General features: G+C 43.5%; 2 protein-coding genes across 7 annotated transcripts in view; one reads left to right on the top strand and one right to left on the bottom strand.

Annotated features, from left to right (window-relative positions):
- Positions 1-13,365, top strand: part of bmp2k (BMP2 inducible kinase) — a 37,419-nt gene extending 24,054 nt beyond the window's left edge. Inside the window, exons 7-18 of one of the 6 annotated variants that reach the window (XM_034595408.1) lie at positions 213-345; positions 1,320-1,423; positions 1,513-1,592; positions 1,688-1,836; positions 2,451-2,589; positions 2,626-2,665; positions 2,775-2,906; positions 4,053-4,128; positions 4,183-4,363; positions 4,504-4,673; positions 5,075-5,185; positions 11,106-13,365. In XM_034595408.1, coding sequence (XP_034451299.1) covers positions 213-345; positions 1,320-1,423; positions 1,513-1,592; positions 1,688-1,836; positions 2,451-2,589; positions 2,626-2,665; positions 2,775-2,906; positions 4,053-4,128; positions 4,183-4,363; positions 4,504-4,673; positions 5,075-5,185; positions 11,106-12,589 — 2,799 coding nt within the window. In that variant the 3' untranslated portion in view covers positions 12,590-13,365. Of the gene's footprint in view, positions 1-212; positions 346-1,319; positions 1,424-1,512; positions 1,593-1,687; positions 1,837-2,450; positions 2,666-2,774; positions 2,907-4,052; positions 4,364-4,503; positions 4,674-5,074; positions 5,186-11,105 lie in introns of all 6 variants that reach the window. The other 5 variants (XM_034595410.1, XM_034595407.1, XM_034595406.1 and 2 more) reach the window with 5 other exon arrangements.
- Positions 13,366-15,148: 1,783 nt separating this feature from the next.
- On the bottom strand, positions 15,149-22,621 carry paqr3a (progestin and adipoQ receptor family member IIIa). The gene is made up of 8 exons (XM_034595418.1): positions 22,442-22,621; positions 21,169-21,391; positions 20,305-20,467; positions 19,438-19,593; positions 17,027-17,224; positions 16,822-16,912; positions 16,220-16,387; positions 15,149-15,700 (listed from the first exon to the last, which is right to left on the bottom strand). The coding sequence occupies exons 2-8, from the start codon at positions 21,360-21,362 to the stop codon at positions 15,696-15,698; spliced, it is 975 nt and encodes a 324-aa protein (XP_034451309.1). The 5' UTR covers positions 21,363-21,391; positions 22,442-22,621; the 3' UTR covers positions 15,149-15,695.
- Positions 22,622-27,423: the final 4,802 nt, after the last annotated feature.

Here is a 27,423-nt window from a genome sequence, read left to right as displayed (position 1 = left end):
AATTTATGTGTCAGAAACAACCGTCAAACCATCATGACTTAAACGACCTAACTTACTTTCCACTTTCAGAGGTTCAGTTTTTACCGTTTTACATCGAATGACCTTGTTGCACTTTCAGTCTCTAAAACTTTGTTATCGTGCTGACACGGACATTTACAATGACTTGTGTGATCTCCACTATAATCCCCTGGTTTCTCTCTTTCTCTCCTCAGGCACTCGGATGCTTGTTGTACAAGCTGTGTTTCTTCGCTCTTCCATTTGGGGAGAGTCAAGTTGCCATATGTGACGGAACCTTTATCGTTCCAGATAACTCCAAATTCTCCTTCAAGTTGCACTGCTTAATCAGTAAGTCTCTTAGTCATTCACGTTAATGATGCCAGAATGTTTGTGAGAATGATTGTTTATTGATTTATCATCACCTCAGAATTACTTTCAATCTCTGTATTAGTGATTTAGGAGTTATTATAATCAGTATAGATAAATAGGCTATGATCCTACATCTGTGTTTACTCTTGTTTGCTTGTCTGAGAAAATTGATCATGAGTCTGTTCTCTTCTAACGTAACGTCTTTCCAGCCAATATTCGTTCATCCAAATATTTGCTGTATGTTTTGTGGAAGTATTATTATTTGATTTCTTGGATATGACCCATGTCCAATTATTCCTTCCCCAAATCCCCTCACCAAGTATTTATTTGTAAAGGGTCACAAGAAAACAACCATTCGTACAATTTAGATGAAACACACTCGAGAAAACATAACTAGGATTATTTTATATTCAATTTCTACCAATAGATCCTTTTCACCTAAATCTTACACACTAAACCTTTTAAGAAAGTCGGGCGTGTTTGAGGTGGAAAACTTTCTTCTTTGTTTATGTCTGTAAAACTGTTTGATTTTGTTAAACAAACATTTTCACACATACTGGAACTTGACTGTCGACTCCATCTTTGTTAACGTTAAGTTTTAAACATATTGAGAATTTGTACAGTCCTGTTTTTCTAGAAGGAGCTAATATATATTTTCATTATCTAGATTGTAATTCCCACTAGCTGTGGTGTTTAGATGTTTTACAGCATTCTGTTCCTCACAGATCTGTATCAGACTGGAGCTGTCGACACATCTCAGCCTGTTTGAACCAGTCTGTCTGTTTTCTTTCATGTTATTTCACTTTCCTAAAAGTTTGTTGTGGTGGAGCCTCCTTTTTTTATAAATTTTTTGACCAACAGCTCCACCGTGTGACCAGAGAGGGACGATGCACATTAACTATCACACCAGCCAGTGTTGCTCTAAACGACGTCTCTCTTTCTGTCTTTTCCAGGATACATGCTCGAACCAGATCAGGAGAAGAGACCAGACATTTACCAAGTGTCCTACTTTGCCTTCAAGTTAGCTGGAAAAGACTGTCCGGTGCCAAATCTCTTCGTAAGTCACTGGTATGAAGTGTCCATCATGGTTTCAGCCGTCACCGTCTGTTTCTCTTAAACACAACTCTCCTGGTCCTCTTCTTACAGAACTCTCCCATCCCCACGACGCTCCCAGAGCCGCTGACGGCCAGCGAGGTCGCTGCTAGGAAGAGCCAGACAAAAGCCAGGTAACGATAAATCCCTTAATCTGACATTCAGCTGCCGGACGTACACCAGAGACCGAGGGACGTCAGACATCACCTGTTTGATTCCCTCTGCTCAGGATAACGGAATCTGTCGGCCCGACGGAAACATCGATAGCTCCCAGGCAGAGGCCGAAGGCGGTGAACAGCAACGTGCTGCCCCTCGCCAACACCGTCACCCCCGTGACGATGACCGTGCCTTCGGCTCCCGTCAGCAACGGACAGAAAGGTTCGTTTACCACGAGCTGATAATTAATAAGTGTAGACGTTTCAGTCGTGTTGAAGGAATGCTCTTATCTCAACACTCGTACAGGAAGTCATTTTGTGAGAATGTTGTAGAGGAAACTGTTTTGGTGGTGGTGAGGTGCCCCCTGACTGTAGAAATGTATTTCATTCGTAGGCTCAGTTTGAGGGCAGGAAAAATGTAAGTTTTTTAATTAGCATATGTTGATTTTCTACATTGTTCATAACTCATAATAATTATTCTCAACTTACTATAAACCTGTTCTGTAAAACCTCCTCCAGCTGGATGTGTCCTTCTGTGCGCAGGATGAGCTAGTCTGGGTTTCTCCTGCTGATGGATGGTTGTGGGTGTGACCCCCTGTCGCCTGTCAGTCATGTAGAGTTAACTCACAGCGGCAAGACCCCCCCCCCCCCCCCCCCCCCCCCCCCCCCCCCCAACCACAACACTGAAAGTTGTCTAGTGTAAACTCGGCCTAACCCTCATTTGTGCACGGGAACATGTTGTATTATCACATATTATCCCTTGTATGTTTTCTTTTAATCGTCACAATCTCATACGTCTGAGCTCAATGTTTAACCTCTGGTGGTTCCTCCCCTCAGCTCCCACCCCCGGCTCCGGGCAGCTGTCCGTGCAGCCCCAGCCCAGCAGTCAGCAGCACCGCGTCCTGCAGCAGCTGCAGCCCGGCGACCTGCGTCTGCAGCAGCTGCAGCATCACCAACAGCAGCAACAAGCCGTGCAACAGCAGCATGCACATGCACATGCACAGCAGCATGCACAGCAGCATGCAAATGCACAGCAACTCCAATACCTCCAGGTACAAAAATACACGTGTATATCCTCGTCGAAGACAAAGTAATGGCTTCACTGCTCTTCTGGGACCGTCACTAAAACGTTTATCGTCTTTACCCCCCCCCCCCCCACAGTACCAACAGGCTGTGCAGCAGTCCCTCCAGCTCCAGCAGCAGCAGGCTTTGCTCCAGCAGCAGCAGCAGATGATGATGCAGCCCATGTACCAGCAGCAGGTCGCTCAGGCCCAGGCTCAGTACGCAGCCATGGTGAGTTCTGAACCCTGAACCCTCTGTTTGTGCTAATAATACATGGACGTCCATCAGAGTGGATTCGCTCCTGTTGGCGTTCGAGCCCATTCAAGCATCTGAGGCTGCTTCTTCTAACAGAGTCCTGACGGGATTTCAGAGCAGAGGATCGGATCCAAAACGGCAATAAATAGATTGAGCAAATGACAGCGAAACACATGGAGACGCAGCATGAAATAACACGGCGCTGAATATTCCCTTTAATGTCAGAGTGGCCTAAAATTGCTCTCTCTGTTCCAAACGCTGGCAGCCAGTCCTCCTCCGTTGAGTGGCTTCATGTCGGTGCCAAGCAGCATTGGAAGCAGACGCTCAAACTTCCTACTGACGCTGTCCAAATATTCAGTAAACTCGTATTTACACAGCGACTGAATCAAACACACAAACACAGGTCCTCGAAATGTGCACTGTGACGGCGGTGCAATTTTTAGTCTGTTTCCCACCGAACGCGCACCATCTGTTTTATTTCAGAGGCAATCTGGTCCGAGCGGAGCCACGGCGGGATCGAACAGAGGGTGAAATCGAGCAGCTTCCCTCCACGTCGCGTCCTGACATATGAAGCGGTTCACAGACAGGGGAGGAGAGCACCTCTGAAAACTACTTCTTATTCCCTAGAGACCTGCTGAACGGTTAAGAAGCAGCATTTTCCTCTGTGAGCTTCTACCTGCTCCTTATTGAGAAGACAGCAAATTTGTGATATGATTTAAAAACATTACATCAGTTTTATTTGCACAGAATGATGGGTTTTCCTTTTCATCTTAACAAAAAGATGAAAACATTTAATAGAAGAAGGAACTACTACATCCAAATGCAATAAATCCTGTCCCCCTCTGCCTCCATGTGGCCAAACACGCAGCTTCAAACTCCTCCGCCGGTGTTTGATCTGATCCTTGTTGCAGTTTGAATCTTGACTTTGATCTCGGACGAGTTGTTTGACTCTCACTCCCTCATCCCTCCCCTCCACCGTGTCCCCAGCTTTCCAAATCCAGAACTGGTTTCTAACAACATTTCAATCATCTCGTTGCCGTCATTGTGCGCCATTAAAAACAAAATCAAAGGTCCGTCCCTCATTCCCTTCCCCCTCTTCTCCCTCTCCTCCTTCCCTTTCAGCTGCACCAGTACCAACAGGCTTTTGTGCAGCAGCAGCAACAGCAGCAGCAGCAGCAACATCAACAACATCATCATCATCAACAGCAGCAGCAGCAACATCATCTACATCAGCAGCAGCAGCATCATCTACATCATCTGCAGCAGCAGCAGCAGCATCCCCCCCAGCAGCCTCTCCCCTACATGCCCTCCCCTCTTGAGTTCCAGATCCCCCTCGGCTCCTATAACACTACCACCCCCTCTGCTGGGCCTGCAGCAGGAAGTGGACCGATGGGGGGGATATCACCTGTGGATCCCTCGTACACCAACCCCAGGTAAAGTCCCATTAGTCTTTTGTTTTGTGCATCAGGATTTCGGTTTTGATTATATCGTCACACACGTTGTGACGGAGCTGTTTCTGCTGCGGGTCAAATCCAAACAATGACCTGGTGTTTTTACTTTCCTCTCTCCACGGTAGAAACCCTCTGCTGGCCTCCGACGGCGTCACCCCTCCCCCTCAGAGCGGCAACAGCGCAGTGAGTTACCCCCCCGACATGTCGGGCTGGAACCCTTTCGGAGAGGACAACTTCTCCAGGCTGACGGAGGAGGAGCTGATCGACCGGGAGTTCGACTTGCTCCGAGCAAGCAAGTGACCCCAAACTTTTCCTTTTTTAATAAGTGGTTATTATTTACACCGGCTTCATCTGCAAATACACAAGTGTTTGCTTTTTCTCTCATGTCCATCAGTGCCGCTGTGTTATGGTCTGTTTAGGTGAAATATCTACAAAAAACCTAAGTGAGAAAAGTTAGTAAAAGAAGAAAATAAGAAAACTGTGCTTCCTCGATGAAGTTTTTCATTTTAAGGAACGTTTTTAAAGTTTTTATACATATATATGAGTTTGTTCCAGACCATAAAAGTCAATAACACTTTGTATTTGAAGGAAACAGTGAAGAATAAGTGATCACCAGATGGAGCACACTGTCCTTTGGTGGTTTAAAAAGAAACCGTGGATGATCTAAGTGTCGTGTTGTCTTTCTTCATGTAGACAATCCTGTGGAGAGAACAGCCAGTGTGGAAACGGACCGACCTGCCGCCGCCACCAAGCCCCTCCTGCCCGAGGACCTGTTCGGCTCAGTCCCGTTCGTGGCCAGCGCAGGCAAGTCTTAGAGGAGTCTCTACCCTGAGGACCCAACACTGTGGATCCACCTGCCCCCTCTGGGCCCTCTCCTGCCCCCCCCCTGTCCAGCTCTTCTGTTCCCACCAGTCAGGAGCCCCAGTCCCACCCAGTCCCCCACAGTGGGGCTTTAAAAAACCAATGATCGGTCAGATGGTTTTGTTTCCCCTTCCTCAGATTTAGATGTGCTTCTGTTGTCAGTGTAGAATAGAATATAAAGGTGCTCCTCTGTGACTTAAATAGGAACAAATCCATTTTCTGAATTCACTCAAATCAGCTCTGGCTTCTAAATCTGGGCCTGGTGCTGATCACAGGCTTCAGCCACAGGAACACAGTTTTTTAAGAAATGCATCATGTCAGTTTACATAACTTGACTCCAGCGTCTGTTTCTTTTGTTTAAAGCCATAAAACGTCCACGTTCATCAAATGTTAAAATGCATTTAGTACAACACTAGTTATCAAATCTCTTTAGTGTGACGCTTCAGAGACTGATCACGTGAGACAAAAATAATCCAGAACACTGAGCCTAATAATCCTAGAATCTCACAGGAAACCTCTCACAGCCCAAAACTTTCCTCTTCAGGCTTCTTCAAAGTCTCCTATAATTCATTTAGTGTATATTAGAATAGAATATTACATTCACAGTTTAGCCCAGTTATCGATCAGCCCTGGAACTTAGTCTGGTAAATATAGACACGTGAACTTCCTCAGTTTTTTTATGTCTAAAATACAGTCAACACTCTTCTTCTCTTTAAACTGAAACACAAAGATTCCTCACAAACCACGAAGCGTTAAACCTCCACTCTAACTCAACCTGGTGACCAGCGGTTTATCATTCGGCCTCATCACTAACCCGTCCGCCTGCACGTGGTCGAACCCCGTCACACGTCGTCGGTGTGACGGCGTGAATATCAAAGTGCAGCGTTTCTACATATATCACATCGGTGGCAGCAATAAGCTTCTGTGCCTCTGTGCTTCCTGCTTCTTCACTGCGTCGCTGGGTTTCTGCTCCGAGGAGCCGTTTAGAAACGCTCTTTGTTTCCTCGTGGAATTTATTTAATGACGGATCGACGCTAAAAAACACTTTTCTACAGTAAATTCATCTCTTAAATGCAAGTTCGACAGTTCAGACGTGGAATAAAAGCAGATAAAGATGCAATATAACCCTCGGCGCACTTGAATGTAAGTGTGGAAATATTTTGTCGTCTTCACGAATATTAAATTCTGTTTGAGTTCAAATTGGATGGAAGGAAAAAACCAAAAAGAGTTTTTTTTTTTACCGAATTAAAACCCCAGGAAGGTCGACCCCACGTCGTCGGGTCTCATTCCTTCAGGCTGGCATGAAGAAAAGTTCCTTTTGGATTCAGCCTTTTAAGCTTCCTGTGTTTGTGCCATCGCAGTGTGTCGGCTTGTTACGTCACTTACAGGTGATTTTATTTTGGTCGTTTAATATCTAATAGTGTAAAAAGTCGTTACCAGCAACTTCCTGAAAAACGTCAGTGAAACAGTTTGTTTTCTGGAGTCTCTGTCCTGGTTTGATCTGGTTTTTGGTTTCACGTTGTTATTTAGGCACTAAATCATTTGATATGACACACGTGCGTCCTGTCGTCATCACGTACGTGGGCTGCGTCGACCAATACTCGACTCTGATTGGTTTGTAGACGTGTAGATGAAACAGGAGCCTCGTTACAAACCACTGGATCGTGCTGATGTGTTTTGGATTCTGCAGATTCACTGAGGATGAATTTACACAAACAGAGCAGCTCAGGTCGAAGCCTCTGTGGGTGGAGTTCACCTATTTGTGACTTTGGCGCCCCCTGTTGGTCAAGGTTGAAGTGTCAGCCCTTCACATGTCACGTTGAGCTGATTTTTAAAAGATGATAAAACCACAAAATATTGACTTTAATTCCGGGAGCACAACAAACCAGGACAGATGTTTTGAAGGTGGTGAAGTTGCTGCACAAAAAAATGTCAAGTAAAGCAAATAAGAGTTTTTCTTTTATTGTGAAGTTTATTGTGAAGTTGTTTCCATTTGTAGGTTCAAAGTGCCTTTTGTTACTTTTTTCTTTTTTTACATGACCGACAATATAAAAGAGTTTCTTTGCTCAAAGGAACGAAGGAAAGGCCGGAGAGACACGTCCTGTTAAACCAGATGTGATGCGTTCACACACTTTCTATTCCACCAGGGGGAGCACCACAGAACTATGTAGATTTCCTGGATTTGCATATTGAAAAAAAACAAAACAAATGGAGGAGAAGTTGGAGCTGGAATGTGAGGCGCAGGAAATTAACGACTTGGTCACGTAGTTTGTTTTCAAAACCTTCTGCGATCGTCTTTTCGCACACTGACCCTGCGACATACTACACTGCCCCCTACAGTTCATGTGAGTATTGCATCGTTTGGATGGACGCAGGACACCGGGGCAGCCATGATGCTGACGCGTCTTTTAAAAGCAAGTTTCTCTCCGGCCTCATGTATCTGACGAGCGATGACTTCACGTAACAGCTGAAAGTCTGAGGACGCGTCGGCTGAACACTATTTAGACTTTGGTACTTAAAAAACAGCTGTTATCGTAATAATTATTACTATTTTATGTTGAAGACGACTGATGGCTGATGGCACATTCTGTTGTGTTACTGTTAACTTGTACCGAGAGGAATCTCTGATGATTGCTCTTTTTTTTTATTATGTTTGTTTTTATTTTTTATTTTGAATCCATACAATCCTGAAGGGCTGTATGTCTGTGAACCTTCGCTGTGCTGCTGTGTTTCCGCCTTAGTGCAGCAAGCGAGCGTGACCCGTCGTAGTCGTCCATGCAGACACGCACACGAGTCACATTATCGTACAAATGTATTCACGTACTTAGCTGAAGGTAAGTTTCAAGATGTCGCTTCTCTTCCTCGTCACGTTTCTGCTCACGTCACCGCCTGCTTTGATTTGGGCTTGTTTCGTTTTTTTTGTTTTTAGTTTTTCTTTGCGGAAGAAACGTTGCTTCATTTCAGTTTGATCGTGTCGTCGTTTGAGTCGTTGGGTTCTTTCATTCAGTGAGACGGCCACATTCAGAAACATCTTGTTCATGTGTACCGGTGGATGGATTTAAAGTTAAAACAAAACCCCATCAAAGCCAAAAAAAAACTAAAAAAGAGCGTGAAAGGGACGACCAGAGCCATTAACTGCACTTTATTTTCCTTTTATGTGTTTCTTTAAAGTGCGAGGAAACGTGAACCTGCATCCCCGACTTTGTGGGGACGAGAACAAGCAAACATAGACATTGAGTATGTTGTTTATTAATTGTTTACATCTGCAAGTTTTTCTGTGCTTTCTCATCTGTTTTTTGGGGTTCCCCCCGTTTCCGAAGCATTCCCCTCAGCTTTACGTTAGAGCCCAGACCTGTAGAAGTCTGGGGACTTTTAAATTTGAGACGGTAGAAGTGTTTTTTTAGTTGTTCTGGATATCAGCAGCTCCTGGTACCGCTCCTGCAGAAAGGAGACGACCCATAGATCCACAAGTTGTCTCCCACATATCCTGTTTCTTTGCAGCCGACTATGTAAAAGGTCCTGTATCATACTGTGAGTGTGAATGTATTCTCTTTATAGAATGTTACTGATAAATAAAAAAACATCCAAAATCCGTTTTCCCTTTTGGTTCCTTTTTGTAAAGTGAAAGCTTCTCTCCACCACCACGAGCAAGATGTTCCTGAAGTTATCGTGGCCGTCTTTTGTGTGAGCGCTCTGTCGTCCAATCAAATCGAACTGATTCCGTCGCGCTGCAGGCCAAGGTCAAAACAAAAACTCACCGCCATGTTTGTCCAGGACCAACGTGTGCGTGTGCGTGTGTGTGTGTGTGTGTGCGTGTGTGTGAAACATTAAGCAGCTTATTCTGTGACATGGTTCGTGTTAAAGCTATGATGCTGATAAACAGGTTTTTATATTTTTCTTTGTTTTTAAATAAGTTTTAAAAATGGCCTCGTCACAGGTTTTATGAGCTTATTTAAATCTAAACCGCTTCATGTTTGTGTGTGATTTTAAACTTCACGGGTTTCTTCTGTCCAGCCTTTTATTTCTGAGCCTCAATCAGATGAGAAACGCTTGGTTTATGTCCGTACACCATAAATTCATACTGAGACATAATCAGGCAACGAAATGTATATTTTATAAAAGGCTTTAAGTAAATTACATTAGAAAATATTCTCATTTTGAAGCTGTGCTGCCGTTTGAATGTTAATCACATGAACAAACTTATTTCATTAATTTATATCAAATATACAGTAAAAAAAGTTACTGCTAAAAAAATAAACCCCCTGACTTCGTTCTGATTAACGAGACTTTGATATGAATAAGATACAAACTCTTAATTCCTTTGATTAATGCTCTTTGATATTTGAATCCATCTAATCCTGTAACTGAAGAACAGACAGATTAGTTTGTTTGAGCCTTTTATGTGTAGAATATATTTGTTAGTTTCACACATCGTTTTAATTTACTGCTCCTCAGAGATATGATGAATCCTGTCAAACAAATGTTGGATTGACTCTTTCATGTAGAATCTCATCAGAACCAGTTGGTGTCAAGGAGTTAATACATTTCTCTGACAAAAATAAAAGATGCTAAAGTGTAATTTTCATGGAAAAGCTGCCAGAAAGATATAATTAGTTTTATAACAAAACAAAAAACAAGCTCAAATCAGAGGATATTTATTATTTTCTTTTATGACTTAATTATTCAAGCAGATTTATTTAAAGCCTCACTGGAGTATTTAAAACCCTCCGCTCCAGTATCATCCCTTCACTGGGAACACGACACCCAGTGGAACGTGCAGTCGTTTGTTTCCCCGGAGCTTCTGGTTCAGAGTCTCGTGAGCTCCAGTCAAACCAATCTGTCCCGTCGCGGTGCCGAGGTCAGAGACGTCGCTGAGCTTCTGTCCCGCCGACATGTCCGACAGATTTCATCTTCCATCCGGCGAAGAGAGCAATCACACGCGTGTTTTCACCACTTATTCTCGTCTGCAGGAGATCAGGGACGACCTGTAATCCGTGTGATTAGAGATGTTTCTGTTCGGTCCCATCGAGTCCGAGAGGTGAACGTGATTGAAAATGATAATCTTCAGGTCACATGAAGCAGAGAAGAAGCAGATCACCTCATTTTACATTGTTCTGTCTTTTATTGTTTTTCGTCTATTTGCTTCCGAGCGTTTGGCTCCTGCGTCCTCGCGTCCTGCCAGTTTGAATCAGCACGTGGAGGTTTGCGTTCCCGTGCTCACAGCAGGGGTCCTTTCTCCGGAACGTACAACTTCCACTGACGGGGAAACAATAAATTGGCTCATTGTGCGCGACACCATTTATTTTCAGTCGAATTGGAGACCATCCACTTGTTAATTAGACATTTTTCGAAGTTACCATGAGGCAAATCTCTTGGAATTTAAATTGCTTATTTATCAAATGCCAATTTTTTTGTATAGAATTTATAGAAATGCAGAGTGAGAGGCGATTACAGAACAAAGCTTTACTTTGTACGACGGAAGCAAGTGACCGAGGGATTTAGATTTAAAAGTAATATCTTGAAAAGCGTCTTCAGCCTCTAAGCCGGCTCGTCTCCTCTCAGGGTCACAGGAGAGAAGTCGCAGCAGCTTTTACACCATATTGACTTCTGTGCTTTTCCTCCGTCGCTCCTTCTGGTTCCTTATTAGACAAACTGCTGGGATTTGGATTTTTAGAAGCAAAGTAATCCCGACTTCAGTAATACCACAAATACAGAGGTCGTGTTGTGGGGAATGAAAACTTCTGCTCCTTCTCATTCATCCCTTTATTTTTAAACTTTCATAATCAAACTTTTAAAAAAACAGCAACTACAGAGGACTGAGGTGAATTCTACGTGTTTGACTCTTGTGTTTGTGTTTCTGCAGGATCGACCACTGTGACGCAGACTGAGCAGAGCAGCGAGGACGCCAGTGTTCCTCCTCCACCACCTCCTTCACCTCCTCCTCCTCCTCCTCTAGTCTCGACCCCTGCAGACGTCCTGCAGCCTCCTGCGGTCAAGGAGCACAAACCCCTCAGGAGGAGTAACTGCAGATCAGGTGAAGAGTCCGACAGCGACTTTGAGTCTGACCCTCCTTCGCCGAAAAGCAGCGAGGAAGAGGAGCCGGAGGAGGACGAGGCTCTGAACAGTGAACATGGTGACGACACCGAGCCAGAGAACTTGGGACAGAGGCCTCTGCTGATGGATTCCGAGGAAGAGGGCGACGAGGAGGAGGACAAGCACAGTTCGGACTCGGACTACAACCCCGGCAGGGTCAAGGGTCGCTCTAAGAAATCTGCTAAATCGGCTCCTCCTGCTGCCACCAGGAGGAGCCGTGAAGGAGACTCTGCCATGACCCTCATCAGCCCTCCGGAGTCGCCCAGCGGAGCCAGAGCTGCTCCGGCTGAGGAGCCTGTGGATGTGTTTGGGTTCGGTCCCTTCGTTGGAGGAGCTCCGCAGGTTGAGCCCTCGGAGAACATCTTCGCCAAAGCGCCTTTCAGACAAGTCAGCCAAGAGCAGCGAGCAGCCGCCGAGTTTGACGTTTTTACCAAAGCGCCGTTCACCCGGAACCTCTCCGTGTCTGGCAAGAGCGGCAGCGAAGCTCCAACGGGCCAATCGCCGCCCGGCTCCCCTGAGGCCTTTGACATCTTTGGCTTCTCTCCCTTCCACCCGGGCTCCACGGCGCCACCTCCCGTGACCTCGAGGAGCGCCGACGACATCTTTCAGCCGTCTTACGAGGAGCCGGCGAGTCCTCAGCAGCAGAGGCTGAAGCAGCGCAGCCTCCAGAAGCTGTCGTCGCGGCAGAGAAGAACCAAGCAAGAGGTCACAGCGGGGGGTAGCAAACGGCACCACAGTACACCCACTGCGGGGCGCAAGACTAACAAGCCAACCTACCGCACGCCGGAGCGAGTCCGCAGGCACAAGAAGGTCGGCCGGAGAGACTCCCAGAGCAGCAACGAGTTCCTCAGCACCTCCGACTCGAAGGAGAACATCAGCGTTGATATCACCATGTCTGAGGCGAAGGACAAAGGAGCGTCTCTGCCGGCGGACGAGGCCATCGAGGCCATTTTAGACCCGTTTGGAGCCAAACCGTTCCAACCTCAGGACGGATGCCGGCACAGCCAGTACCAAGGCCTCGTGGACAGTAAGAGTGACATGGGCCCGGCCAATGGTAAGACCAGGACGGGCTCTCTGCACGGTGCTCTGGGAGAAGGTGGGGACATGGATGATTTCGGGGCAGTGCCCTTCACAGAGGTGGTCGTCCACAGTGGACCCCAGCCGCAGCAGCAGCAGCAGCAGCAGCAGGGGGCGCCCTCGCAGCCGGGGGAGCTCGACCCGTTCGGCGCTGCACCTTTTCCCTCTAAACAGTGACTCGTTACCTTGTGTCTTCCAGCTCTGCCTCGTGCTGTTAGCTAACCCCCCCCCCCCCCCCGAGCTTCTTCTGGTTTGGGATCATTTTCCAACGAATGCTCTGACGACGCTTCTTTTCTGACATTTTACTACGGCGCTCACTTTTAATAAAGGAAAAAGCTGAATCCTGTGGAGTGGGCGATGTTTCCACGTCTCCTTCAGCTCCGCCCGCTCGCTGAGGCCTTTTACTGCTGCATCTCGACCGATCTAATTAAGACCAAGAAGAAACCGAACTCCCGCTCGAATGAACTGTGATCATACGCTTGACCTTTGCTCGACCCGCTGCAGAAAGCTCTTCATGGCCTTGGGCTCCACCGACATGTTTCTTAGCACCACGAAGCCTTACCGGAGCTCGGCCCTGCCTTGCTGCACAGTACCTCGGGAAGTCTGACCCAGTCGGTTCACTTCGGCCGTAACCACTTCGTTTCGCCCTCCTCAGACTTCTCTCTATGCATAAAGTTCACAGTCGTCTTTACGCAGCCAGATGTTGTGATTCGTGTTGCACCTGGAATATGAGAAGCGATCGGATTCTATTGTACTTCCTTAAAAAACTGTTTTTTTAATTAACTGTTAATTGACACAGGTTTAAATTTAGGCTCTTAACTGTTTACTTCAATTTCTTCTTTCCTTTTTTTTTTAGCAGTAAACTTGTACGTTCTGTTAATTTTTTCATGAAGTGACAACTCATCACATTCTGTTAGAAATAAGGAGGAAATAAAACACGAAGCCACGTTTGATCACTAGCTTAGGATCTGTGTTGTGAGAATGTCGACCCTCTGGAAACGTAACATTACTGCAGAGACATTAAAGGACAAATGGGTTTGTCACCTTTTAGTTAATGGGACTAATTCGACTGCATTTGATTTATTTTGTCAGCAAATCCATGAAAAGACCAAAAATCAATTAATGACTTTAAAGGGAAATCAGTCGTTTTGTAAATTGCTTTCTTGACGACAGTTAATTGAAAAAGACAGTTTCCCTCATGTCCATCTGTTTAAGATGTAACCTGTTGATGTAGCGTAAGACAGGGAACGAGCCTGGTTGTGTTATTTAGTAACTTTAAATGTTGTCATAGGTTATAAGGAATAACTTTTCTAAAACACATTTATTCTCTTTCTTGTTTTAAGTTCTTATATCTGCTCGATGTGAAGCTGCAGCCGTGTTAGCTCGACTTAGCAAGTTTTACACTTAAATGCTTTTGTTCTTTTCATGGGATTTGTTAACAGAAAAGAAGACGTCAGACTTTCCAACGAGGGAAAAAAAAAAAAGAGGATAAATCTGTGATGTGATATTCCGGTGATTTGTCCGACTGCACTTTTCAGCGCTGAATTCTTCCAGGATCTAAATTCCTGTGATCTCTGCATCGACGGCCTTAAGCACTGCATTCACCTTCACGCCCACTGGCACCTTTCAATTAAAACCCGCAGGTGGCTGCGTTTTCACCGGTGGAACATTTCATACGACGACTCTCCATCGTTTTTTCTTGCTCGTGTATTTGTCCTGCTGTTTGGTGCAGTGAAGGGGATTCATCTTAGAGGTTGTGGGTTTGAACACAGAGCTCGTGACACTTTTCAAAACAGGACACGGGTTCAGTTTATTTAGAGTCGAGTTCAGCGGCTTGTTGCTCGAGTACGAAACAAGTCAAGATACAAAAGTTCTGCGGCTACAAAATGAGATTCAGACAAAGTACAGGTTTTTATCAAAGAGAGAAAGTCGTATCTTTACAGATCAGATTCAAAATCAATAATTTAAATACATCACAACAAAAAGAAATCTTAAAACCAGAGAATACTTGAAACATTTAAAAACATTAAATATCACAAATGAATCTCATTCCAAAATGGGACAGTTTCCATTCGACTGGACAACTAGTCTAACTCCCGACAAACAAATTCATTCATGATTTAACAATTAAGACTTTTCTTTACGAGAACTTTAATGAAACGGCTAAGAATTTATCTCCAGTTTGGATTTGTAGCATTTTGGAATGAAGTCATTTAAAAAAAGAAAGTGTTGACCTTCGACATTGCACATGACCCTAAGTGGAGAACAGGTTGTTGAGTCTGAGTTTATCTTCAGTGAAAACTAAAAAGTAGTGAATTCCTCCGGATCGACAGCGGACGACAGAGAAACAAGTCGCAGCACAAACTGCAATCGTGAAGATTTAAAAAAAAAAAAAAAAAGCTAAATCAGTGCTTGAGAATCTTTACAACAAATAAAGAACAGTGAAGAACCGCCCCCCCCCCCCACCCTTATATTCTTATGTTTAACCCAATCAGAGGTAAATAACTCACATACCTGCAGCTCATGGTCTTTGTTCTACTCGTGTTCAAAGTACAAAGTTGTTCGTCTTACTCAGCCGTAAGAAACACACACACACACACGTCAATACTGTTCCCGCTAAAGGAGAAAAACGAATAATACACGCAGCGACAGAAAGTTGAGCTTTGTTGCTCCGCGACAGCGTCTTTGGTTTTTCTATCTAAACATCGTGAGTGAAAGAAACTCGTCAGTTTTCATGAGAGAGAATCTCAGGGTTTCACCGGGAAGCTGCGACACAAAGATTCTTACCGACGAACGGAATATTTTAATTTTCCCTTTTTAAGGACATTTTGTCTGAGGCTGTTTTTAAAAGTGTTATGGAAAGTCCAGTTCATTTAAATTAGTAAGAGCTACATGATGATTTATTTACAGGCACTTACAGAACACGTGGAATTCACTTCTAAGAAAAAAGAAATGATTACTCGACTATAACTCTGAATCTTGTTTTGTGGCTGAAAAACAAAGTTATGTCAAATGAAAACACTGCAACGGCCTCGAACTCTGAAGATTCTGTCATTTCAGTGTTTCATCTGTGACAATGTGGTAAAGAGGAAAACTCAGTTTAGCCACTGGTGACTGTTTAAGCTCCAATCACACGTGTCACCTCTGATCCTGGAGGTCACAGGTTCGATTCCTGATTGCTACAGTTACTGTTTCCTCCCTCATCAGAGACTCTCAGGTAAAAACATGTCCCTCTGTCGAGACACTGGGGTGAAATATGAGTCCGCTCTCTGTGCACCTTCTCTCAACCTAAAGAGAAAAGGGAAAAAACAAAGATTAACAATTCAAACTATTAGTTCTGCATATTGGAAATACCAGCTCAGTAAAGAAAAAGTCAGTATATTAAGTTGTAAACTAGAATCATCTCCCAGTGCTTGTCTGCCTCCGACAACCAGTCAAATCTTTTTTATTCCAGACTCACGAGGATCTTTAACCTGTGAAATTTAAATCAGCTAAGAAATTCCCTAAAAACAGACGAGATAAAAAGTTGAAGAAGCCAAACACAAGTTTTATGAGTTCACTTTCACCTTTAAACATCAAAATGAGTTCATCATCTTTGAGTCCAATTTGATGTTTGTACCAAATCTGAAGAAATTATACTATATATATACTATTATACTACAAACTATAAAAAACACCACCTGATTAATATTGTCTCATTAAATGTTTTCAAATGACGGCGAATGATCATCAGGGAGATTTAAATATAATATAAAATACCTCCTTCCACATTAACTAGTGTACAGAGATCGTGGAGCAGCTTCTTACCAAGCAGCAGCTGGTCGGTGGCCACTAAGCGTGTGGGGGGGGCGTCGGGGCAGGGCTCGCTGTGTCTGTACGCCATGATGAAGCACGACGACTGGTGCCACCAGTAAAACATCAGCACCAGCAGCATGTGCCACACCTGGTGACTGGAGCCCAGGTAGTTCAGCTGACCTGCAGCAACAAACCAGTCAAATCCGGCCACAGGGGTTTAGAACATACGGTGAGAGAGGAGGTCGATAGTTCACGTCTTCGTCCCAAAACTTGTAATTTAACGTTTATCTCTTGTCCAGGACTTTTCCTCAAGGGGACAATAAAGTGTAAAATCTTTACTTAAAGATTAAAAATATTAATTTGGATATGTCAGGAACAAATCGTCCTTCGTGAACATTATATTATATATTCAGGGTGATGATTTTAATATGTGTTATTACTGTAGAAGGTTTAAATGTTCTAATGTTCAGAAAAAACATCACTTTCCTCACATTGTCAATTTTCAGCTCTTTTCAGATGCTAATGATTAAGAACGACTTATTAGATAACATGAAACTTATTAAAAAACTCAAAGCTGCTCAACAACAACAGAGGAAAAGAAGAAGCCGTCTCACCTGGGAAGTAGCGTTCAGGAACTTTAGAAACGTAGAAAATAAGAGCCAACGCTGCGAGGAAGTACATCCCCAGGATACGAGGGATGAACGCCTGAGGGAAGGAAATACTCATTTAACCGATGTCTGAACAAACCTTCAACAACGTGTCTCTGCTGAATGAGCCGTTAATGAGGACTTGGTGGTTTTAGTGGGAACACAGACTGACCTGGACGAGTTCTGAGTGGAAGCCCCCTGTGATGCAGATCCAGTGGACGGTGGGGATGAGGCCGTATCCGGCCACCGAGCAGAAGATGAGCGAGCGCAGCTGCTTCCACTGCTTGCTGAGGTAATGAGGGTGGATCTGAGCGAAGAACACGGCCAGGATCATGGCCAGGACCGTCACCAGGTACACCTGCCGCCAGTACTGCAGGGACAGGGACAGGGACGGGGGGGGGGAGAGGTCAAAGCACTGCACATTTTTAAAAAGGAGCATTTTCACTATTATTGACAAATAATCATGAATCTAAATAATTATATATTTGTTGTAAACCAGAACTGTTCTTTAACCAAATCACAACATTTCAATCATAACAAAAAACACTGTTAATCATTTCAGGGGCTGGGAAATAAAACTAAATCATTAATTATCACAATAGAATTTTAATGAGCAGTAATATCACAAAGGTTCAACAGATCGATATGTTTGTACATAATGTTAGTACAGAGGAGGTTTAACACAGAATTCATTTATCAGATTATTGTCATTTAGAAACAATGTAAACAACAACCTTCACTCTGGAGCAGAAATCTGTCTTTAAACGAAAAAGAAATGAAAATGTGACATTTATCATGATATTTATCGATATCGACTGATATGAACATTTTACTTAGTTATAATTTTTTATAGGTTTTCATCCCAGTTTCTTTGTAAACAGGATTATGCAAAATCTCCTGGACGGATTATTAGAAAACCAGGTGGAAGGAAAGAACTGGATCTTGTTGAAATAATCAGATATATTTAGCGGACTGATATTTCTGACTATGGAAAATTTGGAGCAGAACTAACTAAAAACCCTGATATAGTGAATTTAAATTCACGAGGGGACCGTTGGGCCTCGGCTCAGATACGAGCTCTCAGAGAACTGGTTGCATGTGGTTATCTTATTTTCACAGGCACGTGATGGTGTAAGAAACACCGAGGATTTGTGCATCTTCTAAACACAAACTATCCAGTTTCAGCTGTGATCATATGTATAAAAAAAATATAAAGTAATCGTCAGATCCGCACGTGATATTTAGAACTTGTATAAATAAGTGTGTAAAGTCTGGGCAGCTTTGTCTCGGTCCCTTCTGGACAGTTCTGTGGATGTAGGCCTTCGTCCAGTCACACGTCCTCATGTGTTGAGTCCTGCTGAATTTCACAGTGAATAAATTTGCACCAGGAACAAGGCCCCGCTCGGCCGCAGCCAAATTTCTTAAAGCTCTTCTCCACGAACAGACACCGCGTCCTCTCCTCCAGATCTGCATTTTTCCAAAAGACGAATGAGACGAGAGTTTGACGGGCTAAATATAAAAAAAAAAGCAGTTTCTTCTTCGGGGACTTGGCTTTGCCGCAGGAGTGGAGCCACCCAGCAGCGGAGCCCCAGTCTTGGCAGGGACAGGGAGGGGGGGGCCCCTTTTTTCGCTGAGACGGCTCCCAGACTTGCGAACGTCATATGGTGGGGAACAGGAGTGACGGACCGCTCCGTGAACGCAGCCATCTGGTTTGAGCTGGAGCAGATTTCAGCTGCGTTCTGGGGGCAAAATAACCCGGCGCTTCCAATATGCGGGGGACAGCGAGCAGTGCGGAGCGCCGCCAAACACTTCAGGAGTAAAAAGGAAGAAGAAAAAAAACAAAAAACATGGTGGGCGGCTGGAATGAGGAACTGAAACTGGCTTGTGTCATCGGAGGCTGGTTTCCAAACAGCGAGCGCGGCGAAGGTGTCGCGCTGCTTATTCACCAGGAACAATGAGTCAATCAGCGGAGCCAGACTGTGGGCGCCGCTTCAGCTTTATTCAATTACTGCTGCTCGGAGAGACGAGGATGTTGAGCTGAGACGTCTCCGGGGAGGAAAGTGGTTAAATGTTAAAGTCGGTGCAGTAACGCTCTCACTCGAGTTCTTTGTCTTTTTCACACAGGTTGTGTGTCGGATTTACCTGAAGACGCAGGTTCTGTTAATTTTTATCCCAGATTTATCACATTTACATGGAAATGAAATATATATCCTTGTATCTGTAATATGCAGTTTAACAGTAAAAAGAATTCGCTCATCACCGATGATTTCAGCAGCGAATCGTACTGGATATCATAATATTAATATTCATTTGTAATTTATATATAGTTTTTATATCATATAGTTTGTTTTAACTTTCACAGGGAAAAATATATAAGAAAAATCTGTACTTAGTCCAATTATTATGGTTCAAATGTATCGTCTGATAAGAAATATCAGTTTTACTTTTCAATCTTAATTAATTCTTGTTTATTCCAACTTCCTTTTCTCTTTCTATTGTTCTTGTTTTAATACCCAAGTGTATTTCGTGTAGTTTTAACAAGTGAGGACGGATCAGAGAAGTTCAGGCCGAACACGAACTCACGTTATTGCAGTAGAAGGTGTAGAAGACTCCGGGGACGTAACAGCCCAAGATGCCGATGGAGACGCCGGCATAGTCCAGCGCCATCCAGCGGCGGCTGGTCTTCTCCGAGCGATGGCAGCAGAACAGGTGGTAACCAACCGAGCACAGCATACACAGCTGGGTGGCGTCAGAGGGAGAGAACAGGATGTGACATCAGAGGGAAAGGACAGGATGTGACATCAGAGCAGTAAAAGGATGTGACATCACAGCAGCAAAAGGATGTGACGTGTGAATGAAGTAGGTGATTCTTAACAAGACTCTGATCACAAGTGGACGGCTTCAAAATCATCACACTTCTGTTTCACACAGATAATAATGAATGATTCATGATTTTTATGATGAAACCCGTGGAAATGAAAACTGTGTCTCCGAAGATATGTGCTGACGAAGTTTATACTCTTAAGGGGGACTCAGTAATTTGACTAGTTGTATCTCCTTTAATATGGGTCCTAGAGAAATGGTTCTCATTTTGTTTTAAAGCTCTGTTCCAGCTCCACATTTATCTTAACAACATGTTGTCCCCAGTATAAAAATAACTTCAGTAACTTTTTCAAGACTTCCAGACACAGATCTGATCCAACAAGTTTGCTAACATATGAGAATAGTTGACGAAGGAGAGGCAGGATTACTGTGCTCGTGTTTATAACAGTCCATCATACTGAGGGATTAGTTAACAATGTATGGATTAAACCAGTGTCACGATGTCATTGTTCATGTGATATGAGCCCTGTAATCCTCAGACAGGTCCGACAACGAGCAGCTAGTCAAAATGGAGAACGTGAGTAACGACGTGATGACAGAAGTTAGGAGGAAAACTTCGTCCTGTACCTGGAAGCAGAAGAGCGCGATGGAGTAGATGACGTAGTCCTCCTTGGAGGCGCCGAAGGCGGGCAGCACGGACGCCATGTTGTACACCCCGAGAAAAAAGAAGAGCAGGAAGCCAAACAGATGGCTCCAGATATTCACCGTCTCATTGGACAGAATGAAGATGCTGCACATGGGATTGAGAAACAGGATTTATAAAAATCAGATAATCACATAAAATCATCTCTTACTTACAGACTGAAGATCAGTGATTTCAGCAGCACAGCCCATAATATTTAAAGTCACACCTCTTCCTGCTGTACGAACATGAACAGAGTCAAACCCTCAACTCTGACAGGAGCCAAGAGTAAAAAACATTTAATCACTTAGCTGCTATTTGTGATTGTTAGATTAACACAATGTAAATCAATCTAAGTCTTTGACGGAAAATGGTAATGAATAGTAATCTATTTTGTTAGTGAGTATTTGTATAGTAGACAAAAAAATGTGTCAATGATTCTTAAGATGTCATATGACAAAGAAATGTAATTGAAGCTTGATATTTTACAGTTTAACCATAAAACTTTATTATAAATAAATACAAATACAGGAGCTTCTACTTAAAACAATAAACGGAACCTGCTGCAAGTGCAGAAAGAAAGAAATGTTTAGTTTTCCCACACGGTTGTAAGATAATCAACTTCCTCTTCTGTTGGAAACAATGTTCTGCAGGTTTTAGTTTGTTCTGAGAGAAGGAAACTGTGGTCTACATTTAAAAAAAACCACAATAAATCACGGCATGAAATAAACTTCTCACAGGAGCGGTGAAGAGGAAACACACATCCTCTCCTGTGATGTTACGATGCAAAGTCAATGGAGCTTGTTCACCTTTTGATGCAGAGCCTGGAGGGCAGGTACGCTCTGTAGCCGTCTGTGATGTACGGGTTCTCCCTCAGAAACACCGGGATCTGCTCGTAGGTGTACAGCCTGATTCCCCGGGGCACCAGCACCGGCCAGTACTGGTAACCTCCCAGCTCGATGTAGTGCCCCGTCTGGGCGTTCTTCTGGAGCTTCTGAGGCATGACTGGGCCGGGGTCTGCTGGAGTCTGACCTGGAGGTGAGGAGACAGATCAACTGTGTGACTGGTGCTGATACAAGTCGGTCAGAAGAACCGGCTGAACGAGGTTTACTGTCCATTCGAAGCAGGAACAAGTGAACAAACGTGGTGACACTGGGTCTTATGTGACGCTGAATTCAACAAGGGAAAAACAAAAGGATAAAGTCAAGGAAAATCTGATTCTCTCCATATTATTTGTCAATTATTCTCCCTATTATTTGTTATTAGTAATTTGGTCAATACAATGTCAGGAAATTGTAAAATATTCTGTTTTTCACACCACGAGACGACTTCCTCAAATGTCTTGATTTGGCCACAAACCAAACACTTTGACTTTACTGTTATTAGAGGAGCAAAGAAACAGGAAGATGTGTATATATATTTAAAAATAAAAGCTAAAATCAGACAGTTATTACTTTATTTCATTTAAAAGTATCTAAACTTGGTGATTTAATATTAAATTCTCGATTAATCGATTACTTGTACTCATTACTATTCTAAAAGGTGCAGCCACTTGCATGTTGGAGGAGAAAGCCAAACTCCGTTCAGAAACATGTTGATTTGAGTCTTAATCAATAACACCCCCCAGAGTATTGCTTTAATAAGACTTATTATCCAAAGTTTAATTTACAAAAACACCTGTTGCTCCAAACGGCACCAAACAAAAACCTCCAAGTGTTTCGGATATAATCGTGGAAACCAGAGTTCACTCGCTAATCTTCGCTAATCTTGTGTTAAACTGCACATTCGAGGGCGGCGGCGGCGACTGGATCAGATGTAACGAGTTGACGTCTTGTTGACGTGACGCGTTTCCCCCGAGTCTCTTGTTATAAGCCGATTAAAGCCAAAGCGGGAGTTGAACCAGGAACCATTTTAAATTGGGTCGCATCTTGTAAATATCACCGTCGCTGACCCGGTTCATCTTAAATCAGCAGATTTATCAACGAGGTCTGGAAACAAAGTGGCTCGAGTCTTGCGCGAGTCCGGCTAACGATGCTACATGCTAACACACGTTCAGAGCCGACACATGGAAAACAAACTCACCTTTTAATTTGCTCTTTGCTCAGTTAGCGGCATGTTGGTGTTTTTAATCCGCGCCGCGCGTCTGAAAACACGAATTGACGCTAATTTTAAATCAACGCGACGTTTTTACAACTTTCAGCTGCAACATCTTCCAAATCACCAGTGACGTCATCGGTCGTGGACCTGACAGCGTGGCCCGAGGAGCGCCTGAGTAAAAAAACAGCAGACTCTGGAAAACTGATAGATAATCAATAAATTTAATATTTAAAGATCAATAAGATCAACTGGGCCGAGCTGATGAAGACCGTGATGAAGCCGAAAGATCCAGACAGAGTTTGTAAGCGAGCATTGAGCCGTGGAGCCTAAAGACTTTTGCTGTTATTACATTTAATTCAATATTTCATCAGCCCATACTTTCAGAAAAAACAGCAAAATAAAAAAAAATACAATAATTCTATCTCTATTTTATATTTAGCACGCCACACAGTTTTAACGTGAAGAAGAAAATATTCACAACACTCTCTAAAGTAATTTATGTCACCCTAAAGACACTGAGGGTAATTAACATATTCCAATATCATAAAATAGTTTAAGTGTCTTTTCTGCATCTTAATGTTCACACTGTTCAATCGTGATTTTATATGATTTGACTTTGCTGCACAATCTTTGCCTGCGTCAACAAACGTCAGACAGGAAACAGTGACACTCCTCTAAGTGATAATGAAAGTGTGTGACACTGGGTCTGTTCTTCTCTCATAATTAAAATGACTCATAATGATTTCTGTCTGTTGATTGGCTAAATGAAGACATACAAAGGCCTCATATTAGTATTTTCATATGTTATATTCAAATACTTGCTTTACAGCCATTTGTGTTCTATTGCTTTACTCATTACTTTATTCTGTAAGCTCATTAATATAATAGAACTGACTAACATGAACTGAGGATGTTGTATTTGTTTGATTCTGACAGATTTATCAGAAGAAAAGATGTGTATTTATGTTTACATTTAAAAATACATATGTTTTCTTAATTCAAGTTCTATGTATTTGGTTGTATTCATGTTAATACACATATATATAATTATGTATAATAAAGTTTATGGTTAAACTGTAAAATATTAAGCCTCAGTTACATTTCTTTGTCATAAGGGTTTAAAAACTATATCTTCTGAAAATGTCTACACATATCGGCTGATTTATTGATATTGGAAACTGTTTTACATCCTAATATCTGTATTGTTGAGGCTCTAATATTTACACATCTCACCCTCAGACCACAGCAGTTTGTGTTAGTGTAATGTGGGGACCCTGAAATGTCACATGATAAATACAGCACAGCCCTGAATGCATGCTGGAGCTTGCAGGTGAGGCCTGTGGTTAATGTCGGCCGCTGGCTGCAGCTCTCCTCTTCCTCCTGGCTGTCGTCCCGCTGTGCGACTGTGTTACATCCTCCTGTCGCTAAATGTCACCAGGGATCGTCGTCAGAGCGCCGGCTCTCCACAGAGCTCTCAGGTGTGAGAGACGCTGGAGGATTCCCTCAGGAGCGGAGTCACACTCGGTCGTCTCTCTGCTGTTTACACCCGTCTTTAATTGCCTCATTCTCAAATGGAAGTGGCTTCTTCATTATCACTTCTAATGCACCTCTCAGCACATCCACTGTGGCAAAGTGTCAGCTGCCAAGTTAAGATAGTAACTCGTGCATGGAAGGGCGAACAGCAAGAATCCCCTGCTGCTGCATCGCTGCTTGAGTTATTAATTGATTATGTGGGTTTAGAGTTGGCAGTAATTTACTATAAATGATTTTTACAGGAAAACAGGCAACACACAGAGTGGGAGATTTACACGTTGTCTTTTACCTTAGTTTATTTTCCTCTGGATTTTTTGAATAAGGCAAATATTTAATAATGTTCTAAAGAAATGTTTTAAAGCCTGAAGCTTGGTTTTGTTCCTTATGACATTTATTTTAGTTACAAAGACATAAAATACTAAGTTAATTAAAGTGAGTCAGTCAAAAATCTGACAAAATGTTCATTCAGAGTTTTTTTTAAATTACCAACAGACTTATTTTAAGTGGCGTCACCTTCCTCCTTCCTCTTTCAGCCAATTAGAAGAACACGTGGTGTCATTTTTAAAAGATCAGCCGTGTTGATGTGAGATGTTTCCTGGACGCGGGATCTGACCCTGGACCAGCAGACTCGTGTTAGAGGTGCTCCTCTCTCCTGCTCTGTGTTCTCTGGACTCTGACGGAGGTTTTTTATCGTCTCCCCCCCACCCCCACCACCTTCTTCCTGACTCCTCCCTGATTCACTGTGACAATCTGTCGTCAGCCCTTTTTTTTTTTTTTTTTTGTTGAATCTTTTGTCTTTGATTTCTGTCCTCCATTTTTCTGTCGGACTTAACGTAGAGAAATGTTCCTCCGTGTAATGGTGGCGTGTAATGGAACATGAAATTAAAGCCCAGCTACTTATACCCTGAATGTTTCCTATGAAAGCAGAGTGTGATTTGTGTATCGGACGTTTCATCAGTGTTGAAATATCACATTTGTGATGATTATTGCAGTAAGTGTTTCGTGTTTTCCTTCATCGAGCCCTGACTGTGGATGCGTACTAGTATGAAATGTGCCATAAAAAGACGCCGCATTACATCTTAATTGAAGCTGCCTACTCCGTCTTGGCAAGTCCTTCCAAACCAGGCGCCGTTAGACTGGTTTAAATAGAGACAGACAGGCCCCGGGGCCACCGACGTCCTTTGGGATTGTCAGGGTCATCAATGAAGCACAGAGCTGCAGTGGTGCACTCCTCTCTGGCTGCCGCCCTGCGTTTACTGGCACATTACGTTATGGTAAATACATTAGATCTCATACTCCATGTTAAACACATGCTAAATTGACTATAAGTTACTGCACAGAGGAGGAATCAACAACGCGTGACACGTTTCCCGCTGCGTCCTCGCTTCCTTTCCGCGCCGCCTGCCCCCCCACGTGGAAAACACCTCTGATAAAACCTCTAATTTAAAGGCTAAAATCTGTATTTTCCTCTCAAACCCTCGACACAAAGCTCACAGGCATCACAGGCTTCGATGCAGGCCCCGCCAAATGTTAGCTCGCCTGCCGTGCCAAGACTAGACAGGCCCTTTGCAAAGCTAACACGGCCTCGCGGCGGCTTGTGCTCGTCAGCGGCCGGCTGGTCTCATTGGCTTTATTTATAGTCGGCGCCACAAGACATCTGCTGGAGACGGGACTCTGTCCTCAGTGTCCACACAGCACCGCACAGAGGGAGCTTGTCAATGTTTTTTCGAAGGCAAAGTGTTTGCGAGGACCCCGGTCAGAGGAGGGGAGAGGCGGCGGCGGCGGCCTCCTCTAATAGGACGGGTGTCCCCTCCGATTGCTTTCTCTGCAGCTCTGATTAACGACACCGGAAGACAGAGGGAGGTTTCACAGTTTGTCGTGTCCTGTGCGTTCGCCGATGTTTACTCGATCTGAGAGCTGTTGTTTGTTTGGTGTCTTCAGTCTGGTCGTCACTCGCCACTATTTTGGGACGCTGACACTTGGATGCAGCTCGCCACTCGTCTGATGCGGCCTCGCCTTTTCCTCCCCTCCCCCCCTCACCCTCCCTCCCCTCCGTGTCACACAGAGTTTCTCTTCCTCTCCCGTCCTCTTCACATCGAGGACGTCTGGACGTCTCGGGCCGACCGCGCTTCAGGCCTTGACACAAAGTGCCGGGGACAGCTCGCTGTTCTTCCCACAGAGCTGGGGGTGAAGTCAGACGGCCACATAGTGTGAAAATACTCTGTGTACGTGTTCCTGAAAAGAAGCAACCTGAGAAATCCTCCATTACAAACAGCAGCACTGCAGGAGGAAGTCTGGTGAATGGAGTATTTGTATTCATGCTCACACAGGAAGTACTGATTTGGTGAATCAAGACGTCTAATCAGTCGTGACTATGTTTAAACTGATATAAATATTTAAGTTCCTTAGATTGTACATGCTAAATGGGAATCAGTTTCTTCTGATTACAATTTTAATGGAGCCCAGTTCGGCTCCCTGAGGAACCCCACCATTAAGTTCTCATCAGGTTATGAAGGCTCATCCATGAAACAATGATGTTACGAAATATTAGTAGTAGATTAGTAGAAAACAGGTCACTATTTGTCACAGATTTCTGTCTTAAATCCCGATTTATAACTTTCATCCCATCGAAACATCAACGACTGGAGAAGACCTGACCTGCCTGACGAGCAGCTGAGCGTTTAAAACAAACCACTTTTGCCTTTTACCAAATGAAACTGACGCAGTAAAGTATGAGCAGGATTTTGCAGCTGCGTCCGGTTTCTATCTTCAGGTTTATTTCTGTGGATGATAAGGTGAGATTCTCCATAAACAACTAGACCTGATTCTATATAACTTAAATTTATCAGCATTGAGAAATAAACTTTTAGACAAGTGGATATTTGTCTACATGCATCTTTTTCTGTCCTCATTGACACAAAATATCTAGAACATTTTAGACGATAAATTAGGTTCCCATTGAAAGTATAGTTTTAGTTTGCACTTGACAAGGACTTATTACTATATTAGTCTTTAATTATGAATTCTATACACTTTACTTTAAATATGTAAAGGCAGTTTGGTTGTATTTCCTATATAAGATAATCTTATGCTTATTGTTGCTGATGTGGTTGTAAACGAGCGGCTGAGCTACAACATAAAGCATTTACACTCAAAATATGTATTTTCCATATCATCAAATAGTAAACAATTAAAATATGAACCAAGCTGATAAGAAACATCAAATAAAAATGATATGAAACGAGTCCGTGCATCACGAACTGAAACAAAACAGAAAAAGTCTAAATGAACAAATGTTCCAGCTCTAATGTCTGAATCTCTCCTCGGAGCATCTGGGCCACTGAGCTCTTTCTGGGAATGAAATGGTTTTGTTGCTTAGTCTCCTTGTACTTTTTTTTTTTTTTAATGGAAACTTTCAGCTGTGTAACAATATT

The sequence above is a fragment of the Hippoglossus hippoglossus genome, chromosome 9 (assembly GCF_009819705.1).
Source record: "Hippoglossus hippoglossus isolate fHipHip1 chromosome 9, fHipHip1.pri, whole genome shotgun sequence".
In the NCBI taxonomy this organism is placed as follows: domain Eukaryota; kingdom Metazoa; phylum Chordata; class Actinopteri; order Pleuronectiformes; family Pleuronectidae; genus Hippoglossus; species Hippoglossus hippoglossus.
The sequence above is the reverse complement of the archived record's forward strand: the minus strand, read 5'-3'. Positions and strand labels throughout refer to the sequence as shown.

What these genes read in the sequence shown, in the direction of transcription:
- paqr3a (XM_034595418.1), bottom strand. Translation starts at nt 21,362, where the DNA reads ATGCCTCAGAAGCTCCAGAAGAACGCCCAGACGGGGCACTACATCGAG. An exon ending in TCGCGCTCTTCTGCTTCCAG is followed by an intron (nt 19,594 to 20,304) that starts GTACAGGACGAA and finishes GACGCCACCCAG; the next exon opens with CTGTGTATGCTGTGCTCGGT. An exon ending in TCCACTCAGAACTCGTCCAG is followed by an intron (nt 16,913 to 17,026) that starts GTCAGTCTGTGT and finishes TCCTTCCCTCAG; the next exon opens with GCGTTCATCCCTCGTATCCT.